Genomic DNA, 22,730 nt, shown 5'->3' on the forward strand with positions numbered 1-22,730 from the left:
TAACTATAACAACATTTACCAGGATGAATTTGGTTTCCATGGCATTGCAAGTGCACACTGAAACTTCCTAGATTTTACTTCTCAAAAAGCTAAAAATAGCGCTGTAGATCTGCCAAAACACGGGCAGCAAACTCAGCAGAGGCAGGAGTGGTGGAGCCAGCGCAGGGTCACAGCCCCAGCTCCCCTGCCCACACCGAGGATCTCCTCCAAGCCAACTGGGAAACACTGATTTGTTCACTGCCTGAAGCTTTACATCATTCTGTCCCATCCCTTACCCACAGTGTGTTTCATCTTGGGACAAGCTGGGGAGTAACACACCCACCCATTCTGAGCCACTTCTGGCACAAGCAACAGAAATTAAGTGCTGTTTCAAACCACAGCATCAAGAATATTTTCGTTTACAGGTGCTGTTTCGGGGGGGGTGACACCCAGTGATGGGGCTGAGCAAACATGTTCTTCAACTCGGGTATTACCAGAGCAGGTAAAAGTTGTTTTTTTTTTTTTACACTGTTGACTAAACAAGGGGTTTTGGCAGCTTCTAAATACTCTGCTTTGAAAGTTGAAATTTTTCATATCTGCACTTCCACTCCATCCATAAATCAGAAAATTGATCTCAAAGTGACCAAGAGCAAGTGACAGCCCCTCTGCCTGCAGAACAGGCGTGTTCTTTACATATTCTATTCGATTGCTGAGAGGGCTATGATATTATTATATATTGTAGACTATTATACTATACTAATTGTATAGTATAATAGTCATTTTTGTAGTTCAGAGATAGTTGTAAGGCCAGTCAATGGCATAAGAAACACATAGTGTGAGCTCTTGCCCCCCAAGGATTTCTCTGAGCTACCTGCTGGGTGGGACACCTACATACCAAGTTTTCCTTCTGAGAATGGCCAGATTTAAGCCATCCTTAAATCACAACATTTTAAACTCCACATTCCTTCAGCCTGATCAGGAAAGAAGGGTGTGAGGGTGTTAAAGGTGCAGGGGGCTAAGGCCAGGGCTCTCTACCCCGAGCTTGTTGAGGCAGATGGAGGGTTTCTTCCCACACTTCCAGTCCCTGTGAACCCACTTGTGGTGGGTCACACGTGGATGGGACACTGGAGTGAAATTTTCCAATTGTGTGGTATTTGAACTGAAAAATTCTGCCCTCCAAGCATCACACAAGGTGTGTTTATCTATGGAAAGGTTACCTTATATTAAAGCTCCTTTTTTTTCCATTTGGTTAGCAGATTTTAGAGGATTCTCCACATGGAGGCTCCTCTATGTGGAGGAGCCAGCAGATCCCCCAGCACAGGACCCCCACCCCAGAGCAGACAGAGGGGCAGCTCCTGATGCTGCTGGGCACAAAACACCACTTGGAACCCCCTGGTTCCCCACCAGGGGCCTCAGCACCAGAGAAGAGTTATTTATCACCTTCTGCTCTAAGTGGAAGCTTAGTACAAAGCGCACCCACCGGCGAGCGTCTCCGTTCCCCACGGGCACTGTGCGCTGATGGGGCTGGGTAAAAAAAGCCCCAATGAAGTGAACTGGGTTTAAGGGTGAGGGGGTTTCCCATTTTCCCCACTTTCCACTCGAATCAGACATTCACACAAACAGCCTCTTGTTTATTAGTGTATTAAAATATGATGGTTTTTAAAAAAAACCCAACAGTTTCAGGCGGAGGGGAGTGTCAGAGCAGAGAGGTACTGAAGCAGACCCTGCCACACCACCCTCAGGCTTGTTAACCACATTGTTCATTGAGGAAGAAAAGCAGCTTGCTTTAGGTGTTAAGATTTCACTTCACCCAAAATGCAGTGCACAAGCCCAGGCCATGCATCCCCAGCACCCCCCGCTCCCCGGGGCAGGCGTGCAGAGAGCAGGGTTAGGGACTGACACACACACACATGGACACACACACACACACACACACACGCAGCAGCACATGCCAGCAGCCAAAATTTTATTTTCCACGGACTTCACAAGCACAGGGAGCTCTGGGGCTGGCAGGGCAGGGGGCATGCAGGAAAGGCAGGCGCGGGTAGGAGAAGCGTTAAGGCCAGATATACTACCGTTACTTGGGGTCTAAGTCTGCGTGAAACAAGCAGTTGCTCTTAATTAAGGCTTTGGCAGCTTGCGTTAATAGAGAAGAGCAGCTTTAGAACAATCAGCAGTGGTTCTTACCTTCTGGAGTTGGAGTGCAACCCAAAAAAAGGAGAGAAACACCCCTTTAAAAACTTGAGCAAAAACAATCGTCTAATCATTAATATGAACCCTCCCCCCCATCCACCAGAACCAAACTGACAGCGTTTTGGGGAGATTCGCAGTAAAACTGAGCCCAGGTTCTATCAAACAAACACGGGGGAGGAAGACGTAGACCTGTCAGGCTTTTTGAGCCTATTTCCAGAGAAGCTGGCACTCTCTGCCAACCCCAGCACCTCCCGCATCCAGCTAGTTCAGTCTCCACCAGTTATTGAACTTTTTAGAGAAGTCTTGGAAATCTTGGAATCTTTCCTTGGGAGACCTCACACGCAGTTACAGGGATTTCCTGCTCTTACCCTTCCACCCCATCCTCAGCACCCAAACTCCTTGACCCTTTCACACCACCCAAACTCCTTGGGAATTCGTGCTGGATGCAAACAGCAGGAGTTTGGGTGATGGTGGCCCGGTGGTGACCACAGGCTCAGGAGGAGCCACACTGGACCACAGCGTGCCAGGGCCAAGGAGACATGGGTGGGTGAACATCAGCTGGAGGACATCAGCTCTCGGGGACACACCAACACTGGGCTTCACTTACTGCTCTAATGAATGGGCTGTCACCATGTTGTAGTAAAATTGATATTAACTAGAAAAATGAAATGTGACATGGAATTGAAGCAACCAAGGGAACCTGCTGCTGCTGCTGGAAGTTATCCACACAGCCCCAATAGCTCATTAATTACAGAGAAACACTAACTAGACATGATTAATCTAAGATTGAATTAAGCACCTAACTACTAGACAATGCAGTTTTGTTAATAAGCAGGTATTTCTGTCAAGAGAGTGATGAGCTGCAGGCCTGGGCAGCAAACCCAGAAAACTCCAGGGGCACAAACCAGAATTTCTCCCTAATACCTCATCCAAATCTCCCTCTTGCAGTGTCCAACCCTTCCCCCTCCTCCTAGGGCTCCCCTCCCTCAGCCAGAGTCCCTCCCCATCTCTCCTGGAGCCCCCCTTCTTGAGGGACTGGAAGGGGCTCCAAGGTCTCCCCGGAGCCTTCTCTTCTCCAGGCTGACCCCCCCCAACTCTCTCAGCCCCCCCTCCCAGCAGAGGGGCTCCAGCCCTCCCAGCATCTCCGGGGCCTCCTCTGACCCCCTCCAACAGCTCCATGTCTCTCCTGTGCTGAGGACTCCAAGGCTGGACACAGGACTCCCTGTATCTCCAGCTTTCCCTCTCTTCAGAACATGCCCCATTGGGGAGCTCCTGCCAGGTTCAGACCAGAAAATCCAGAAAAACAGGATAAGTCATGAGCGTCCAGAAGAGACACTCACTGAAGACATCATGAAGGTCTCAAAGAGAATAAATACCATGGTCTTGTGGTCTTCTGTTAAAAACGTTAAGTTGATAACCGTTTTATTTTCTCCAGAAAAAGCCACATCCAACTTTCAGCTGACTAAAGGGAAAAAAACCACAAGAACTTACTGCACCAGCATTTATTGGCCTTTGCTGCTGCCAGCCCCTTCTCCTGAAGGCTTCCAGTAATTAAAAGAGCAATTAAAATGTGCACAGCCTGTGAGACTGGCCCTAAGGCAGCTGCTTCCAACGAAAGCCCCTTTCCTCATCAGCAAAACATCAGGAAAGAGCCCCAGAACCCCGAGTCCTGCACGAGAAAACCCCAAGAGGTCAGTAACACCTTTATGGACATTTTAATACCCATCTTCTAGCAGAATGAAGATAATTAACTATAACCAGCAGAGGTTTGAGGTAACCCAGCCTTGGTAAGAAGCAAGGATACCCCTGCCGTGTCCATCCCCAACACACTCTGTGTCATCAAACCCACAAGACATGAACTCAAGGTGCTCCAGCTCCTGCAGCTCATTTGAAGGCTACATTTAAAGCAGCTGAGGATTAAAGAATGTGTGAAGTAATTTAAACATCCGTCAGCTGATGGCTTCAGCTACCTCCAGCACCTTCCAAGCCAGGTCATCATCTGCAGCTTCATACCCCGAGAGAGGGAAAACCAGAGGTGTTTTGTGCTAACAGTGTGACCTGTCTGACACAGCGTACCCCAGCCACACGAAGCAGAAGCAGCCCCTTTAATTGTACTCCCTGTCCACAGATACATCTATTAAGGCTTTGAGGTATTTCAGGGACTCACAATCTCACAAGAGGCCCTGAAGCCACTTTGCTGAGGAAGATGAGGCCGGGAACCACGACCCAGAGTCATTGAGATGGGGAGGAATCTCTGGAGGTCACCAGTCCAACCTCCAGCTCAAAGCAGGAGCAACTGCATCAGGTGTCTCAGGGCTTTGATCAGTCCAACACTAAGTATCTCCAGCAGTGCAGGTCACACAACCCTCTCTGGTCCTGTGCTAGTGTTTTATCACCCTTATGGGGAGAAAAAAACATTCCCCTCATACTCTAATACTCTACAGCAGACTACATAAGAAAAGTGGGGTTTTGGCAAACACTGGGCTGCCTCCTCGCTGTGTGACACCAGTTACCACCAGGCAAATCTGATCTTACATGTTATTTTAAGAAGTTGTGAAAAGTTTTGCTTGAATAAATTAACCCTGTAAACAAACCAAGGACAACTCCTTCCGGCGTCTCCTCCCGATGGGGTCCTGCAGCCCAGGGCAGGTGAGGGGCTGTGATGCCCAGGCATCAGCTGCTGCCACCAAAACAATTCATTTTGTCCTCAGAGGCCAAGAGAAGCCTTTAGGGAAGGTGACAAAGGCACAGGTGATATGAACTGGAAGGAGTTGCCTGGTGTATTTTCCCCTGCAGTTGCCTTGAGGACAAGTCTCATTGCAGTCTCCAAACACCTCCCATTGGGAGCACCAGCTGCACAACACAACGTGTGTGCAGGAAAGCCTGCTCATACAACAAAGATGCTACACATTACAGTCTTTGCCACTTGACATAAAGATGCTACACATTACAGTCTTTGCCACTAGAAAAAAAATTATTGGTGTGTTTAACTTGTATTGAAGCAGCTCCGTGGTCAGCCGAGGTCAAGGACAGTAAAGGAACACAAGTGTCCTCTGGAGGATGCTCTGCTGTAGGGCCATCCCTGCAGCACCTCTGGCATGTCCTCCCACCCCAGCCATTCCCACCTCCTCTACCCTGCTCCCGTCTGACTCCCTACGCAGCAGCGGCAGGAAAACAAGCTTTACATTGGCTTTCACACTTCAGCACGTTGTCTCCCAGCTCCCTGATGTGGTGAGGAAGCAGGAAAGTGCAAGCGAGCAGAAAACACCATCCTGCAGCAGGTCCCATCTCCACCTCAGGAACCTTCCCCTCCTAGGTCCTTTCTCAGCCAACAGCTCAGATGAGGAGAGGACACTGAGGGAACACTAAAGATGAGCTCATCAGCGTGTCAAGTGGCCTGAAGCCATTTTAAGAGCAACACCATGAAGGTTGCTCTGACCCGAGCTGATTTCCTTCATCAAAATACAGTTAACTCATCAGTAAAATACACTGTCTGCCGTACGGAGACAGCTCCAAGCTGCCAGTGCACAGATAATTCACTAAAGGGAGGCAGCGAGAGATGCAGAGCAAGGAGTTGTCTCCTTGGCATTTTGACTCCAGACATCAAGGATGAAGGCAAAACTCTGGACTTACTCCACAAGAAATTATCAAATGGATTATCAAAAATTCTACCACGATAATTGTGTATATTAGTCAAGCACACTGAAAAGGTGGGCAATGGCTGAGAGATGTTCTTCAACCATAAGGTCATGCCCAGAACCAGACTGAGCTGGTGGAAACGCTTCATTTCTCAAAAGCAAATCGAAGTGCCCAGAGCCACTCTGGAGTTTGCTGAAGGATTCAGTCCACACTTAATGTCCTCTGGCCTTGTGAAAACACTGAACAACTGGAGAAGCTACAGAGGAAGTGAGTTATCACAAGATCTGCTTTTTGGGAGGTAAAACGACGTTATTGGACTCAAACCCAAGATCTGAACTCTCATGGCAGACTCAGACCAGCACATCCTCCCACCGAGTTTTGTGGAGCTGCCCTTCCAGGCAGGGCCAAGGCCACAGCTTGGGCTCCACGGGCAGCCCAGCAGCAGGAGCACGAGCCCTGCCTGCTCTCCATGCCTGCCTCTTCCATCCTTGCACAGCTTCAGTTTTCCCATATCCCTAGTATTTATTTAGGATGGTTATTTCATTCCACGTAGATGAACTGACACATCCAGTTATCTTGCCCCCCACACTTTTCTTTGCTCTTAGGAAACAGAAGTATAAATATTTTCTACTTGTTCCCTCACCAAATCAACCTGTCCCTCTCTGGGAAATACACACCTCAAGAACTGAGCTACAGTAACAGCAGTTCAGGAGCCACCAGCCCAGCTGCTGGGTTTCTAAAGCAGATCGGAGTCACGGGGCCGGTGCCCCCCTTTGCCCAAACACTCCCTCTGCTCCCCGGGGGGACAGGACCATGCTGCAGCTCAACCACACACTGCTCCAGACAGGGCTAAGGAACTACCATGAGGCATAAACTGTTCAAAATAAGGATTTAAAAATGACACTGCTTTTTTACTTCCTGGACAGCTTTCAATTTTGGTTTAGGTCATTTCCATTACAGACTAGTGGCACTGCTTTTTTACTTCCTGGACAGCTTTCAATTTTGGTTTAGGTCATTTCCATTACAGACCAGTCACATTAAAAAAAAAAAAAAAAGTAGTTAAGTTTACTTCAGCACCTGGAACATGAACTACCTGATGAGGACAGCTGACCTTCCAGGAGGTACCCATGGGAGTATCATCCCTATCTACTTTACTTGGTGAAAAGTACCGGTGACTCGAGAGCTGCTTTGCAAACGGGTCCTAGCCCCCAATTCTGCAGGTACTTAACATTTCAGTCCCCAAAATACTTATGAGACAGGGGTTAACAGTAAACTAAACTGTGCTGGAACCAAAGTATGAATGTGCTTTACTGGTACGGACACTGAACTCACCTGATTTCTTTCAGTCCTTCCTTCTGGATAACCTGAAGGATCTCTTTATGGCTCATAGGTGTATTAGGATATTTCTCCAGGACCTGGCGAGGAAAAGCAGATGGAGAGGAAGTTACACATTTGCATTTTCATTTTAACCTTCAACTGCACAGAAAGCTACGTTTAATGGTTTGGACATCTCCATGGATACAGACGAGGAAGAACCACTGGCCTTCTCATCCCATCACCACCCCTTCCCTGAAGGACACAGAGACTCCAGGAGACTGGCAAAAGGACTGGCTTTAGTGCAATTCCCGAGCTTTATTTCAAAAGCACTGGCCCTAGATAACACCTCTTTAAGAGAATTAAATGCTCCACAGCAACAGGGTGGCTTCACAGACACAAGTGTCCCTTGGGAATGCTGCAGGAACCGTCGAGGTACCTCAGACACAAAACTTCCAAAATCCAAATCCTTAACCTTTGCAGAGTTGAACCAACTACTGATCAGTTTCGTTGTAAGCATTACAGAAGTTTTAGGAAATTTGGTGCTTAATGCTGCCAGGATCCTTTGAAAATCTCTGCACACAATTCAGCCTTCAAGTTCCTAACTATGGTCCATGGAAACTGTTCAGTTCCCAGACACACATCCCCCAGCCCACACTGCACAGCCCAGCACCAACCAGCACTCACCTCCCTCCCGAGAGGGCTAAGGGGCTAAAGTCTAACCCAGGACAGCAGGCAGGGAGATGCTGAAGGCTTCTGAAGGAAGCTGCCAGTTACTACACGTCATTTGGATATTTTAAGGAATATTCATGCTGGGGGGGGCTGGGCAGGAAATGCCTCGTTTCCTTCTTAATCATCCGCTTTTGACTCGTGCCCAGCACATCAACCCCCAGTGCTGCCTCCCATCCCCAGCCAGAGAACAGACCCACAGTGGGCTCAGGACAAAACCTACAAGTGACTTTGCAGAAGGAAATTACCTGTTTTAAATTTCTCTGTTCAACAGCCCTGCAGAATATGGGGCTTCCCCTAACACCACCCCCACACACACACTTAGTTCCCAGACACACATCCCCCAGCCCACACTGCACAGCCCAGCACCAACCAGCACTCACCTCCCTCCCGAGAGGGCTAAGGGGCTAAAGTCTAACCCAGGACAGCAGGCAGGGAGATGCTGAAGGCTTCTGAAGGAAGCTGCCAGTTACTACACGTCATTTGGATATTTTAAGGAATATTCATGCTGGGGGGGGCTGGGCAGGAAATGCCTCGTTTCCTTCTTAATCATCCGCTTTTGACCCGTGCCCAGCACATCAACCCCCAGTGCTGCCTCCCATCCCCAGCCAGAGAACAGACCCACAGTGGGCTCAGGACAAAACCTACAAGTGACTTTGCAGAAGGAAATTACCTGTTTTAAATTTCTCTGTTCAACAGCCCTGCAGAATATGGGGCTTCCCCTAACACCACCCCCACACACACACACACACTTTATTCCCTCCAGGAACTTCCAGTTACCCCCCTGGCTGCAGATCTACAGCTCTCTCTGGGGAGGGCTGGGAGAAGCCCTTGCTGAACTGCAGCATCTCTCTGCTCAGAGAAACAAAGACCCCCCCATCAGCACCTCCTCCAGCTTTGCAAGCCCCAGCTGATGTCCTCCCCACCCCCAGGCTCTGGGTAAGGGATGTTAAAGCCAGACTTTCACAGCCACTTCATGTAGAATCAGGCCAGTGCAGTTCAGAGATCTCCATCAGCTCCCAGCTCCCATTCCAAGGAGTGAGTACACTCTTGTACCATTAACTTGGGACAACACCTGGAAGCTTTTCTGCAGTGTGCTGGAAGCCCAGGGAGGGCAAGAAGAGCCACGGCTATCTCAGTTCCTTGCAGCAAGCAGGACACATCAGGAGAAAAATAAGGTAGTGCTATGATTCCATTAAAAAAGAACTTTAGGGCATTTACCATTTCTCACACAGAGAAATAAATAGCTGCGGTTTTCTCCTTTGACATTGGGTTTTCTTCTTGACTTTCACTACTTGGACACGCTCTTGGCAAGTCCCACCTCACTCATACCTACAGCAGCAACACCACCTCATTAATTTTTCACTACGCAGAACCACAAAGCAAGCTAATACCGACTTCGACCAGAGAATCTCCTCATCGAGAGGAGAGAGGAAGAAAAGCTTTTCTAATTATACCCTTGCACGCCCACAGGATGCCTCTAAGTATTTCTCCCAGGTAACCTGTTCCCGTGTCCTCCTTCCACAGGGCTCCTTCCCGTAGCTGAGCTCAGCAGGATGAGCCTGGCCTCCTGCCACTCCTGCCAATCGTGATGGACCGCTCCCAGACGGTTGCTCTTGAAGATCAACCAGCTCTCCTGGGTTGGCATTTCTAGCCTTCTACTTACTCCATTTCCCACAAAGCTTCAAACTCTCATTTCCCAGCCACTGAAAGCAAAGGTGCTGCGTGTGCACCACTCTTCATGTTCCCCACCAGCTCCCTCTGCTCTGCTAGACCTCCTTTAGCCAGTCTGCCCAGCACCTGGCTCAACAAGGTGTCCTCCAGCAATTCCTGAGGTCTCCAAGCTGGGCTGTGCCCTCTATCACCTGGAGCCTCAGCAGATGCCAGGGCAGAGCCAGAACCAACCCGCAGTCTGTGGGGCTTGTCCCAGCTGCCTAAAGAGGGTTGCAGAAGACATTCACACAAAGTCAACACCTTCAGTTTAGGATCTTCCCTCTCAGAAAACTGGGAGACTATTTTGAGGAAAACAAAACAAACCCAGAATCACTCCACACTTGCTTTTTTTGTTTAGAATTTTTTCTAGCCATCTGTTATTACCTACTGTCAAGACACTACTGTGATAAAGGAATTGGATTAGACAATACAGACATTCTTAAAATGATAGAAACAGCCTTCAGAAAGTATCTGGAGAAGCAGGGATCTGTGAGAAACACCAGCTCACACTTAGAATTTAAAAAGGACAAAATTGCCGAAGCAAAGGTATAAAAAATTTATTATACGAAACAGCGCTGAATCAGGTGCATCTCAAAGCAGAGGCACCCCAACCCTTTAGCTTTTTGATATTTTATACCCTTATCCCGGCAGCCTGAGTTACTGTCTCTCTTCTCATGGGCTAGAGAAGTTGGAGCTCACATTCTTCCCGACCCCCTGACCTATTACAGATCTAGTTTACACCTTTCTACCTCACAAGGCTCAGCCACCTACTCTACAAAATCATTATCCTAAACACACCTTTGATTAGTTGATTAGCTACACGTTATTTCACAGTCTTTGCTATCATCTACTGTCCAGTGTTAGCAGTTACAAGCACCCTGGTGGTCCTATCCTCATCTTCATCAGCCACCCTCTAGATGACCTTCATCCACTTGTCAGTCTCCACAGTCCTTTGTCCACTTATCAGTCTGCCATGGCCTGGCTCTCTTCACCTAGATGACTTCCCGTAGACCAGGACCCCTGGACAGCCCCAGGGCGCTTCTAAGGATTAGTTGGGTACAATGGGTGAGGCTCCACCATCACCGGGCCTCCTCCATTAATACAGACATACCAACAAAAATATATCAATTAGCTGAAGCAAAACTCAGTCCATTTCTCACAGGTCCATGTAATCTAACCTGCTGCACAGGGATCTCAGACTTTCACTTTGGATAATTGGAAACGTGGGAAGGAGAGAGAGAAGGATGCAGGAGGGGAAAAAAAATATTCAAAAAGCTTAGCATTCTCCTTCTTCATCTCAAAATAACAGAAAAACCAGCACACAAAGTCGCAAATCTAACAAAATAAACCAAGTTATGGTCAGGAAGAGAAGTACAGACTCAGTGTTACGTATTTTGGTGTGAACAGTGACCTGCAACACTGACACATCAGGCAATACCTGCAGGAAAGGGGGCTCACGTTCGCTACTTCTAACCCGTAACACGGGCATTGAAAACCCTTCCATCAACTGAAAGTTCAAGACGACATCAAATGGGAAAAATAAAACATCACCACTATTGGAAAAGCATGAACAGGAAGAGGTCATTGTCAAAAGGCTTTTGGATCACTGGAAACATTATATCCTGTGATTTAGGTATGGTTTAAATAGAACAAAATCATGAGAAGGGTCCAAGATCTGGGAAACATGCCTGATCCTTAAACTCAGTCTAGACAAGCTCATCTGGAAAAACAACTTTTCTGGCTGAGCAGCCACGGGTTCTTCCAACAGCAGGAGGTTTGCACGAGAATTGAGACTTGTTTAGAGTGGTCAGATGCCTCCCAGAAACCTGAAAGCACACACATCTCCTGTCCAGCCTCATTAAGGACCTCTCTGGGACAAACCAGAGAGGAAGAGGTTGGACAACCCACCCCTCGAAGTGGCCAGGGAGCTCCAGGGCACTAGTCCTGGCTTTTCCGAAGGCACGTAGCCCCCCAACAAATAACCTGAAGCAGCATGTCAAGGTCTGCAAATAACCCAAACAGGGCCCATGGACACCTTAATCTGCAGGAGCCACCCCACCACAGAACCCTTTCACACCATCACAACCCACACTTTATCCACCACTGCCCTTAAGAAGAGGCACAGAGGCCAAGAACAGCCTGGTGGCCTTAGCCCTGGTGTCGCTCCACGGCCACTGTGGCTCCCTGTGGTTTTGCTAATTTTAGCTAATCCTGCACCGTGGGATCAAAGTTCCTTGTGCTGGGGAACCACCACCCCAGTGACACCGATAGAACAAGCTTTGGCTACACAGGACAGAGATTAACATTCACTATCCTGGTAACAGTTGTCATCTCAGGTTCTTCAAGAAACTCATTCAATACTATCTCTCAGCCTACTTAGATAAGCAGAGCAGTTCACACCTTGGGATGCAGTAATAGCTCCCTGCTGCTTTACCAGCTGATCCAGAAGAACCAGGTACAAGGATTAAAGGCACTCTTAATAAAATAGATACACTTTAATTACCTTCTCCTCTCTCTCCTGCCCTTTTAATCCCTGTCAGATCTTTCACCCGAGTCCTTTTTTAGTTACTGCGTGTAAATAAATAAAAGCTACTACTACTCTCTGCACAGAACTGAATTTGAGAGCTTTGTAAAATTAAGTCAGGATTTACAAACTACCTCATACTATGGATTCAGCTTGGCTAATGCTGAGCAAAGAACAAACCAGCAAGTGCCAACACCACTTACTGGAAAACCCTCATTACTTGAGCCCAACTATTACTACAGAGAAGTGTCAGTGCTCAATACTGAAGTGTCAGTGCTCAATGCTGGTGAAGCCGTGGACCCGAGCTGGTGGCACTGCTGCTCAAATGAGGCCACCTCGGGTGGTGAAATATTCGAGCTGGCACATTGTTAACAAAATCCATTAAGAGTTATCTATTTTATAGTACGCGCTGCTTTATGCCCTGAAGCTGTCCTAGTTTCTGAAAAGGTTTCCAAGAAAACAAGATCATCAGGAAAAAAAATAAAAAAAGGTATTTCCTAATTTCTCATCTTGGAAGAAAGGCAGGTTCCTTACTCTCGCACTATTTACCCTGTAAACCTGCCACACCGGAGCAAAGTCTGCCACACCACACACGGCCAACCTCTGCTCTCCCAAGCAGCTCCCTTTTCCCCATTCCCCAGATGTCACCGATCTACAGGCACTGGCAAGAGCAGAACACGGTGTCACACCTCAGATCTACAGCAAAACCACATTTTACCTGGACTGTCTACAGAACAAAAAAAAAACTAGGCTTCAATGGCATCCAAGCTGTTGAAGAAGGCACTGGAGATGCTCCTTTATTCTTTAGCAAAAGGGAAAAAACTGAGGGGGGGTTGGGGTGAGGTTTAGGTGACCAGAGACCCAACACACACAAGGGAATAAGGGGAGCTGGGCCTCCTGCTGCTGCACGAAACCCTTCTCACTCCACTATCGCTTTAAAACAGGGGCAATCCTGCAACCTGTGATAAAACCAGGGAAACACCCAAGTGGAAGACGTTCCAAGGCAAGAGATGCTATAAAAGGAAAGCAAATTTGACAATAGAAACTACTTCAAGGCCCATGTCTCTTATTATAGTTTTGCTGAACTCAAGCTCAAAGTCCATCTTCTGCTTCCGGGTCCCAGGTGGAGCGACTGCAGCAGGATCCAGAGGAGCCCCCAGCTCACATCTTCTCATGGGACAGTTGGGAGCAGCATCCATCCCAGGTGCTGGACCTCAGAGAGAACCCAGGATGACCAGCAGCGATGCCTTCGGTGGGGCTGGCGGCCCCAGCATGGAGCTACGGGTCAGGAACCATCAAAGAGCTGACACAATAAAAGTTTACAAGACTCATTGTGCCCATGTATCAGCATTAAGTGCAAAGAGGAGGGGTTTAAGAGTTAAAAACAAACAAACCAACCTCTAAACGGGATTACCTGGGGCTGGCTGCTTTGGGAGTAGTTTGGCATGTGCTTTCCAGCACTGCTGACCCCAAACCCAAAACAACCTCATCTCTACATCAAAGCTTTCACCTCCTTTTCAGAAATCTTTCCAGATGAAGTCAACAACCCCTCTGGCTCTCAGCCCCAGGTAGGAGCATGGGGAACTCCCCGGAGCCAGGGCGATTCCCACAGGTCAAGTCACAGGATAACACACACACCCACAAGGAGAAAGCAACTAGAAGGACATATTCATCAACTGATGATTAACCGAAAACAGCTTCGGAAGAAAGCGATGAGAGCCTCAACTCTCACACCTTTGTGTTTTGCCTACCCTTGCCAGGAAGAGCAAGGTGTGACCTGGAGATGGTTGGAAGCTGAAGACCCAGGCTTAGCTTAGGAGGGGTTGCCACGTACACTATTTCATTTAGGTTCTTTCTAAAAAAGATGCAGTCTAAATTTATGGTTCCTTACATTCTGTGTTCTCCTACAGCTTTGTATTAGGAAAAGTAAAATTACTCTTCCTTTAGAGCTTATAAAGACACTGCAGTGAAGCCCCTCATGCTAACAAAAGGTGGGAACTAACTAAGCCCACCGCTGCTCTTCCCCTTCCCAGTTCCACCCGCTGGGGGTGAGCAGAGCTCTGGGCACTGGAGATGCAAACAGTGCAACACCATTTGGTTTTCATCCTACCAGGGCACCTGATGGGTACCAAAGGGCAGAAAACACAGTTTCTGGGTACACCCCACCCACACTCATCTCACCCCTTATCTGCGCAAGGGAAAGCTAAGCAGAACCAGAGAGGACCCTCGGGATGTCCATGTGGGAAGCCTTGGATCTCACCATGCACCAGCCAACGTTCAGGCCTATCTCTTTGTGCTGCATCATTTGCAGAAGTTCTATCAGGTAGCCCTATCCCCATGGCAATACTCTCCCATTATTCCTACTCCCAACGGTTACATGAAGCTTTCTATAAAAAGGTGTCTCTGTCACCCAGCTCCACACCAGTGAGTGCTCCAAAGGGCCACAGCACCTCTGCTTCTCTGCCAGGCCTGGGAACTCACCAGAGGTCAAGCCCTCCTGATGCCAACCGCCCGTTCCCTCCTCTCTAAAGCCACCCGATGGGAATTACCTTAACCTGATGCAGAACCAACCTATGATTCCCAGTTACCTCTTCCACATCTCACATCGCAAGCCCCTACATTTTACCAAGAATAAAGCTGTAGCTTCTGGGAGCGTGCCCATGAACACCAGCAGGAACAGCAGAGGAAAAAAAGCAATTCTGGCCAAGCCATTTCGGTCTCGTCTGTCAGCAAGTCCTCCCCCGCCTCTCCCTGTCCCCGCTGCCCTGCCTCGCTATTTGTGGCTCTCAAAAGCTGCAAGAATAGGATTTTCCCAATTCAGCTCAGCTTTCAACACTTCTGCAGGAAGAATTTCTATGGTTCTCATTATGGTCTGGTATTTTACTGACAGAACAGAGACGTTAAGTTTCAGAAGGAATAACAGCACCCATATTCAGTTTGTTGAAGCACCACACGACCACTTCCCCCACCCCAAACGCGCCACGCCACCAAGTTATCCATGGGGGACTGTCTTTTTAGTCTGGAGAAGAGCAGGCTGAGGGGGCATCTGATCAACACCTATAAATACTTCAAGGGTGGGTGTCAGGAGGATGGGTCTTTTTCCAGTGGTGCCCAGGGACAGGACAAGAGGGAACAGGCACACATTTTAACTTGGATAAGAAGTTCCACCTAAACATAAGGAGGAACTTCTTTCCTGTGAGGGTGGCAGAGCCCTGGAAGAGGCTGCCCAGGGAGGTGGTGGAGTCTCCTTCTCTGGAGACATTCAAACTCCCCCTGGACACGTTCCTGTGGGACCTGCTCTGGCAGGGGGTTGGAGGAGATGATCTCCAGAGGTCCCTTCCAACCCCATATCATTCTGTGATTCTGTGATCTTTCCAGCTTTGAACACCAACATGAGAAAAGCTAACAGAAAACCACCCTGTTGGAGACTATGAGCTGGAGCCAAGGCTTTGAACACTTCCACTGTCCCCACCAGCTGGTTCCCACACCAGGTCTTCAGGAAAATCGGCAATTGCAGCCCAAACCCAAGGGTTTAGTGCTGATTGCTGGGCAAAGACGGATGGATGTTATGACAGGGAACCCACTCCATTTATCATATGAAATTAATCAACACCTTCATTCATACTGACCAAGGTTCAGGGCTCATTAACAGCTTCCGAGCACTCTCAGGGCAGGGAATTAGCATGCGCCTCGCCGAAACACAGGCTGCACTGAATCATTCATGAACACAGGAGCCAAAACCCTTGGTAAGGGAATTAAAAAAAAAGAAGACATCCCCTCCCCCAGATCCCTGCAGCACAAAACCACTCTTACTGGGCCATACTGTTAAGTTTTCTTTTACAGCTCACCCTTTCCCAGCAGCCAGAGTTGGCCGCGCTTCCCAATTTCAGAAAGCTCTAAGTGATCAGTTCTGCCCGAGTAACTGTGTGTGTCACACCGGTCTGCAAAGTTATGTAGGATAAAAGCCTCCTGGAAACGTGTGTTTGAAGTGGTGGCGGGGTTGTTTTTTGTTTTGGTTTTTGCTTGTTTGTTTTTTTTCCTGTTTGTTTGTTTTAAGTGGTTTTGTTTATGTTTTACAGCAATCTGTCCACTGAGGTTTGAGCAAGAGATTCCCCCAGACCGGATACCAAAGAGCACCTTAATCCATTGGGGTTTTCAGCAAGCTTTGGTAAAAATGCCCTTTGCAATTCTTGCTATTGATTATTCCCTTAAAGAAAGGGGGAATTAAAATTGGGCAACCTAATGCTGTAAACGTAATAATCACTTACACTTGGGGCTTCTTCCTGGAAATAGGATTTAAACTTCATGAAAGCCATGAATCCCCAGCAACTTGGAGATTTCTTGGCTCAGCGCCCCGCATGCTCTGGAGGGGCAATGTCTGCTCAAGGGGTCACATCTCAACCTCGTGTCCATTGGGGACCTCCTGGCCACGGCCTTCTCAGAGGAGAATTCCAGGCACAGGAGCCAGCAATAGCTGCAAATTTCCTTACACACTCCTTCAGCCAGAAACAGGGGGGAGAATAGCAGGGGGAGAAATGCCTCTCCTTGCTGCCCGAGTGGGAGCCGAGAGGGGCACTGAAGGACTTGACCTACATTGCTGTATCTTCTCCCCTCATCCAATTAGCCAAATGCTATTGGAGGTTTTAACCAGAAATGAGGTCAAGAAGGAATGGACAATTCCACATTATTAAGAAACCAAGTGCCATTAAATGCCCGTGCATGTTATTGTTTTATGCAGTATTTGAGACTGTAGCGTGTTCACACTGTTTTTAAATGTGCTTGAACAGGAGCGTGAAGAGACGAGATCCAAGGGTCACAGGGACCCAGGTCACAGGGACATGGGGCTACAGTTGTGTAACACTATTCAGCAGAGACAGGAACCAAAATTTGGGTATTTTGTGTATTTATGACCATTTCATTTCAAGGATCTGGCTGAGAGGAAAAAGTGCTGCTTCAAATAAATAGTTTCTGGATTTGAAAAAAAACTTGTTGAAGGAAGACAGGCCCATCCTGCAGACCCCCCTGTGCTCCCACCCAGATGCCTGATGAGCTCAGCTTTAAGTGCAGACAGAAGAGTTTGAGTGAAGCTCGAGAGGATTACATCAGCCTCAAAGGCTGGGAGGAGTTTGCTGCCTGGGACAGATTTTTGTGGGTATAACCAACATCCCTACAAAATAGCTCAAAGCTTCTGGACTTGGAGCTTATACCCCTGCACGTAGATAAGGTTTGAGAAGGCTGAGTTTCTACAGTAGTGATCTAAAAGTGATGCGAGGAGGTCACAATTATTAGGAAGAAACAATTAAGCAAGACTTGCTGAACTCCTCGTGGCTGTACATTTTGGCTCCCATACACGGTGCAAGAGCTCAGGATTTGGAAGCAAAATACTAAAAAGTTGTCATCTTTGCACATATGCATGTGCATATATACGCTTGCTCTCAAGTATAAATTATCTGAAGCTCCCAATAAGCATTTGTGGAAACTAAATTACCAAGTTTAGCGAGATGTAGGCATGACTACAGGGCTTGGTGAGAGGAGGGGGACCCACAGCGAGGTGCTGCAGGTCGCTGCTGCCCAACCAGCAGGTGAACAGCAACGCACCCGGAGAGCAAACAGCAGCGAGGTCAGAGTCCCGGACCCGCGTGTCGCAGCACAGCCAGGAAGTCTCCAGAATAAACAGTCCTCGGACAGTCACCATGGGCAGAGAGCTGGAGCCAGCCCCGAGCCAGGCAGCACACCAGGCTGCCAGGAGCAGCTTTCAGCACAGGAAAGCATCAAGCAGGGGCCTGTTGAATCCAACGAGACGCACGGCTAAACTTAGACAAGTTATTTTACTTCACCCACTGCCAAGAAACTGCGCGTGTCTCAAGTGACCGAGTGTCCTATTGAAGCACTGAGCTTGGGTGAGCTGAAGCGACCAGGCTGGGGCTGAGAGATGGCCCTGCACCTCCAGCACATCTCCCTTCCCCCAGGCTGCACGGCCACGTGTGCCTGCAAAGTGGGAAACAGGATCAGGGCTCTAATCTGAGCTAAAAATAGGCTTACCTTTAAAAAAAACCAACACACACAGAGCGAAGGGTTTTACAATTGAGTTTGCCAAGCAGCTTCACACGCTCCTGTGGCAGCGGAGAGGCTGGGGCCAGGGCAGAGCACACACACCTCCCTGGAACCGCTCCTCATCCAGCCTTTGACTTGCAAATATCACAGGGGACCAGCATCTCCTGGGGGTGCCAGCATCTCCTGGGGGTGCCAGCATCTCCTGGGGGTGCTGCCCAGGCTCATCCTTCTGCTAAGGCAGGGAGAGTCCACAAAAGGCAGTAAGAGCCAAGCGTTCATGACAGCACCTGGCAGAGCCAAAAATCAGCAATGTTGTGGGGTGTACTTCCATGGATTCGTTAATATTTAGAACACTGTACTTCTCTGCAGGTTTTACCATGTGATGGAATAAGGTCTGAACGCAGCACGATCGCTATTTAACATCTTACACACACATCACAGGCTGATTTTCAAACACAAGGAACACGCTGGGAGCCACGGCAGCTATTTCTACCCCGAGTATCAGACCTGGGGTGCTCAGGGCCAACAACCACACATTGGGGGTGATCTGGAAAGATCAGCTCCACGTACACTCCTGGTTGCCAGAGGTGAGACAGCAAACCTTCTGCAACAGCACCAGCAAAGCCATCAGAGATTGTTCCTGCTGGAGAGGTATTTACAAAGCCTCCAAGTGAGAAGCGTCCTCAGCCACGAGCATCATTACACTGATGGTACTTCAGGGTGTTCAAATGCACCAGCTCAACTGAAGTCACCAGAACATGCACCAATTGAGTATTTTTTGTTACCATGAGAAAAACCTTATTTATAGCAACATTTAAGAACTCTACCTTCTTCTAATAATTAAGAGTCTTTAAAAAAAAAACCAAACACAACAAATCAGAGTTACCAGAAAAACATCAATAGTACTTCAGCTTTTAAAATGTGGCCTCCCACAACTAGAGCCAGGACAGGATTATCAATCCTTTTTCCTGTAGTAAAACAGTTGCCACCTTTTATGTTCTTTTCCCCTTGCTGGATAAAGGGGCTCTTGCCAATTTCAGCTTGTACATTGGTCAGAAAGCTGGAGCAGAGACACCGTGGGGAATTCATACCCTACTAACCCGAGGTGAGAACTAACACTATGGGCCTTCCCTTGAGTTGGAGGTTGATGATGAAGGGAAACCTCTTGGAACAGCACTGGCTGTGACAGACCATTTCAGTGACGTTATGGGAGTCCCACGAAACAAACACTGACTTTTTCCCAGCAGCAAGGATGGGATCTAACCTCCGGTGGGGGTTAAGGAGAGCTGAATTAATTAATTCTGACTGATACACTGATGGAACACTTGGGAGAGGCACAGACTGTGCTCTGTGAGAATTACTGACCATTCACCCCACGACAGCTTGTGAGGTTGCACAAGCCCCCGCTGCCAGGAACACCAGCCTGACACAGCTCTTCAGCAGCCACATATCCCCAACGTGCTCCAGTTGTGCAGCACGAGCCAGAAAGCAGAGGGGAAAAGAGGAGCACATGGGCTTTGCTGGTCTCGGGGGATGATGTATTGGGACAGAGTGTAGACTGTGCTCAGAAAAAGCTTCCCAACAGCAAAACTGCAAACCGTAAAAGATAATGATGTTTATTGCTGCGTCTTGCAAAAGGGTTAAGAGCAAATTCAAGTTTCCCCACACAGAAAGCAGAGAAGAAAGAATTCTTCCCAGCAGAACACAAATGGCATCACCTGCCAGAATAAGTACAAGGACATTATTACAAAGTGATCTTTTCAAATAAATTCTGAATTCAGAATGCAGTAAAACACAAGTGTGCTCAGACTCCAGCAGAGCCAGTGCAGGCGTCAGAAGGAAAGTCGGTGTCTAATACCCATAAAGCCACTGCAAAGAGTTTTAGGAGAGCATATCATCAGCAGTGGCATTGCAGTATTTTGTGGTTTTAAAAATAAAGATTTAACCAGCTCCAAAGAGAGAAGTTCAGAAGGTCAGTTCCTGCCCCAAAGTTTCATCATTGCAATGGCATCAGTAGGGCTTCCTGGCTGGAAGCAACCAGCCACCACATCACTTTGGCCTGGAGTGAACAAAAATGCACTTAAGCAAGGACATACTTAGATGGAACTACTGTGGAATCACACACAAATCAAAATATCATCCAGATGTGAGGCAGAGCTCATGCTCCCATCAAAGCATCACACACAGGTACAAGCTGTTGCTCTTGGTCTGACTGAGCTCTCTCACACTCTCAGGGTCTTGCAGCTCAATGTACCTGGAGACAAAAGCACAGGGACCCTCCTGCAGAGCTGGCAGACCGACCCTGGGAAGATCCCGTGGCTGGTGACAGCAGTGATGTTTTAGAAGCACAGGAAGAATTAGACGGAACATCTTGGCTGTTCTTGGCCCTCTATTTTTACTCCTCCAAACAGTTGAAGCTAACCACATAACCGGGGAACCTGATAATCATAGAAAAAAACCCAAATATATCAAGTATCCGCTTCTGGTGTGTTTTAAGACGGACTGTAAACAAGTCATGGACATGCAGAATTGAACCAAAAAGTGACAGATTATTTTCCTTCATCATTGGCATATTTGGGCAGTAACACCCACCTGCCATGGCCATGTTATTCTGGTTTTCTAGCTCTGCTCAGGAGAGGACTCATGATGCTGGCTCTCAGCTGGCTCCATCCCATGCTCCAGCTCACTGAGAGCAGCTGCTGGGGAAGGCAATGGGTTCTCTTTGGGTGAAAAGCCTTTGGGTTCTGAGCAGAGCCAGCACAGGAGGCAGCAGCAGAAGCTCAGCCCCGTGGGTCAGAGCGGAGCCACCTCAACACAAAACCCTGCGCAGACCCAGCGCTGACACGGGCTCCTCCTCACCACCGATTTCCCTCCGCAGGGCGATTTTATCACTGCCTGTTGCCTGCTGATGTGAGAGCACTGGGTGCACAGAAACACAGACTGCAGAGCATGGGGTTTGAGCACAAAGTATCTGAATGGCCCTCTTTTTGTAGGAAAAGCTTGTGTGATACCCAGAGTCCAACGACACTTCAGTAAAGGGTGATCGCTGCATTTCTTTAGGACACCAGACAAGGTGTTGGTTGTACAGTGGTTACCTCCACCTTAACCACCTTCTGCAGGTGCCACAAAGGCGATATCCGGGACACAAAACGGGCTTTTGTTTGAGGAGGTTCTCACTTGGAAAAGCCTTGCACAAAAAAGGCTCAGGCCCTGCCTGCACATCTGCTCTTCTCAGCGGCTTCAAACGGAGACCACAGGTTTTGCAGAAAAGCCATCTCAGAGCTCTGGCAGCTGTAGAGATGAGCTCAGTCAAGGAAGTCTGCACCATACCTTCAAACCCTTCCCTGCTAAAATAACCTTAACGAGAGAGACCAAGCAAAAGTGTATCTGAGCCCTGTATTAAAGTTAACATCTAAACTGCATTTATTGTTTTAAACAAGAATAAAGAAAACATGTTCAAGACCCTCCAGCCCCACTGAACTTTCCTGCAGGAACAGAGAACAAGGGGAATAGTTGCCCAATGCTCCAGCTGAGCAGGAACACGGGCTGGGACTTGGAAAATCGCTTTTAAAATGGCAGGCAAATAATTGGATTACTGTGGTTGGAAGGAGGGCAGAGTCTGTAGTCGTCTGGTCGGCTACAGCAATTAAAGTGGATTTCTCTTCCATCTCAGCCTTTCCAAATTCTATTGCTGTATCAGGAGGAATTTTTTAAGCTTCCATTTGTCTCCTAGAGATTCCCAAGAGGAGTTTAAGGCAACTTTCAGTTCACTGGAAGTTCTAGCACCGAGGAGAGCAGATATCAGAGGATACAACCCACACTGGGCCAAAACAGAGTTCATATTGCAGAACAATTACTGACTTTCCTGTAAAGTCCTTTAAAAAATGCAGGAAAAATACATCTAAGCATTGTGCTCAATAAGAGTTGTGTATGAGTAAGTAGGGAAGAAAACTGCAGTTCTCTATCACCATGTGACAAAGTTTGTGCCAACTTTTGTTTGGTTTTGTGCAGCCATGAGTCTCTCTCCCTGGAAACCCTACCAGGATGCTTTCCTGGCTGGCACACACGTACATGCCTCACGTGGCACGGGGACACCGTGCCATAGCTTGGTCACCAGAGCCATGGCTACCAACTGCTCTGCACCTGGCCCGCAGGAGTCTCTGCGCTGGGAGCAGGTCTGGTACCTGGACACAGGCTGAGCACCCTGCAGGAAGCTGTGATAATACTTAGGGGATTTAAAAATAAATAAATATCAACCACCAGCAAAAAAACCTTAATACACAGCAACAACCCCCTCCAAAAAAAAAAAAAATACAGGAAGCCTTACCAGCTTCAGCTCTCAGCTCATTTCACAAGCTTTGATTAATCATTTAACCTTCTATAGTGCCACCTTATTTAATACCTTGCCAAAAAGTGACCAGGCAGTTCTGGGATTCACCAGGAAGGGCCTGCTGTGCTCCAAATCAGCCTCCAGACTGAGCCATCAGACCCCTGAAGGACTGGTGACATGAAGAAACCCACCTGGGACATCCCGTGTGCTTGGTACCCAGCTAAACTAAGTATCTGCCAGCACACCCCATTCAGC

At 48.1% G+C, this 22,730-nt stretch overlaps 1 protein-coding gene across 1 annotated transcript in view; it reads right to left on the bottom strand.

Moving 5' to 3' along the window:
* The window catches only part of ASXL2 (additional sex combs like 2, transcriptional regulator), a 75,799-nt gene that overhangs the window by 48,433 nt on the left and 4,636 nt on the right, over nucleotides 1-22,730 (bottom strand). The window contains exons 2-3 of the mRNA XM_014961567.1: nucleotides 7,144-7,226; nucleotides 2,167-2,169 (exon numbers count right to left, since the gene is read on the bottom strand). Coding sequence (XP_014817053.1) covers nucleotides 2,167-2,169; nucleotides 7,144-7,226 — 86 coding nt within the window. The remainder of the gene's footprint in view (nucleotides 1-2,166; nucleotides 2,170-7,143; nucleotides 7,227-22,730) is intronic.

This window comes from Calidris pugnax, unplaced genomic scaffold (assembly GCF_001431845.1).
Source record: "Calidris pugnax isolate Ruff unplaced genomic scaffold, ASM143184v1 scaffold639, whole genome shotgun sequence".
Lineage (NCBI taxonomy): Eukaryota > Metazoa > Chordata > Aves > Charadriiformes > Scolopacidae > Calidris > Calidris pugnax.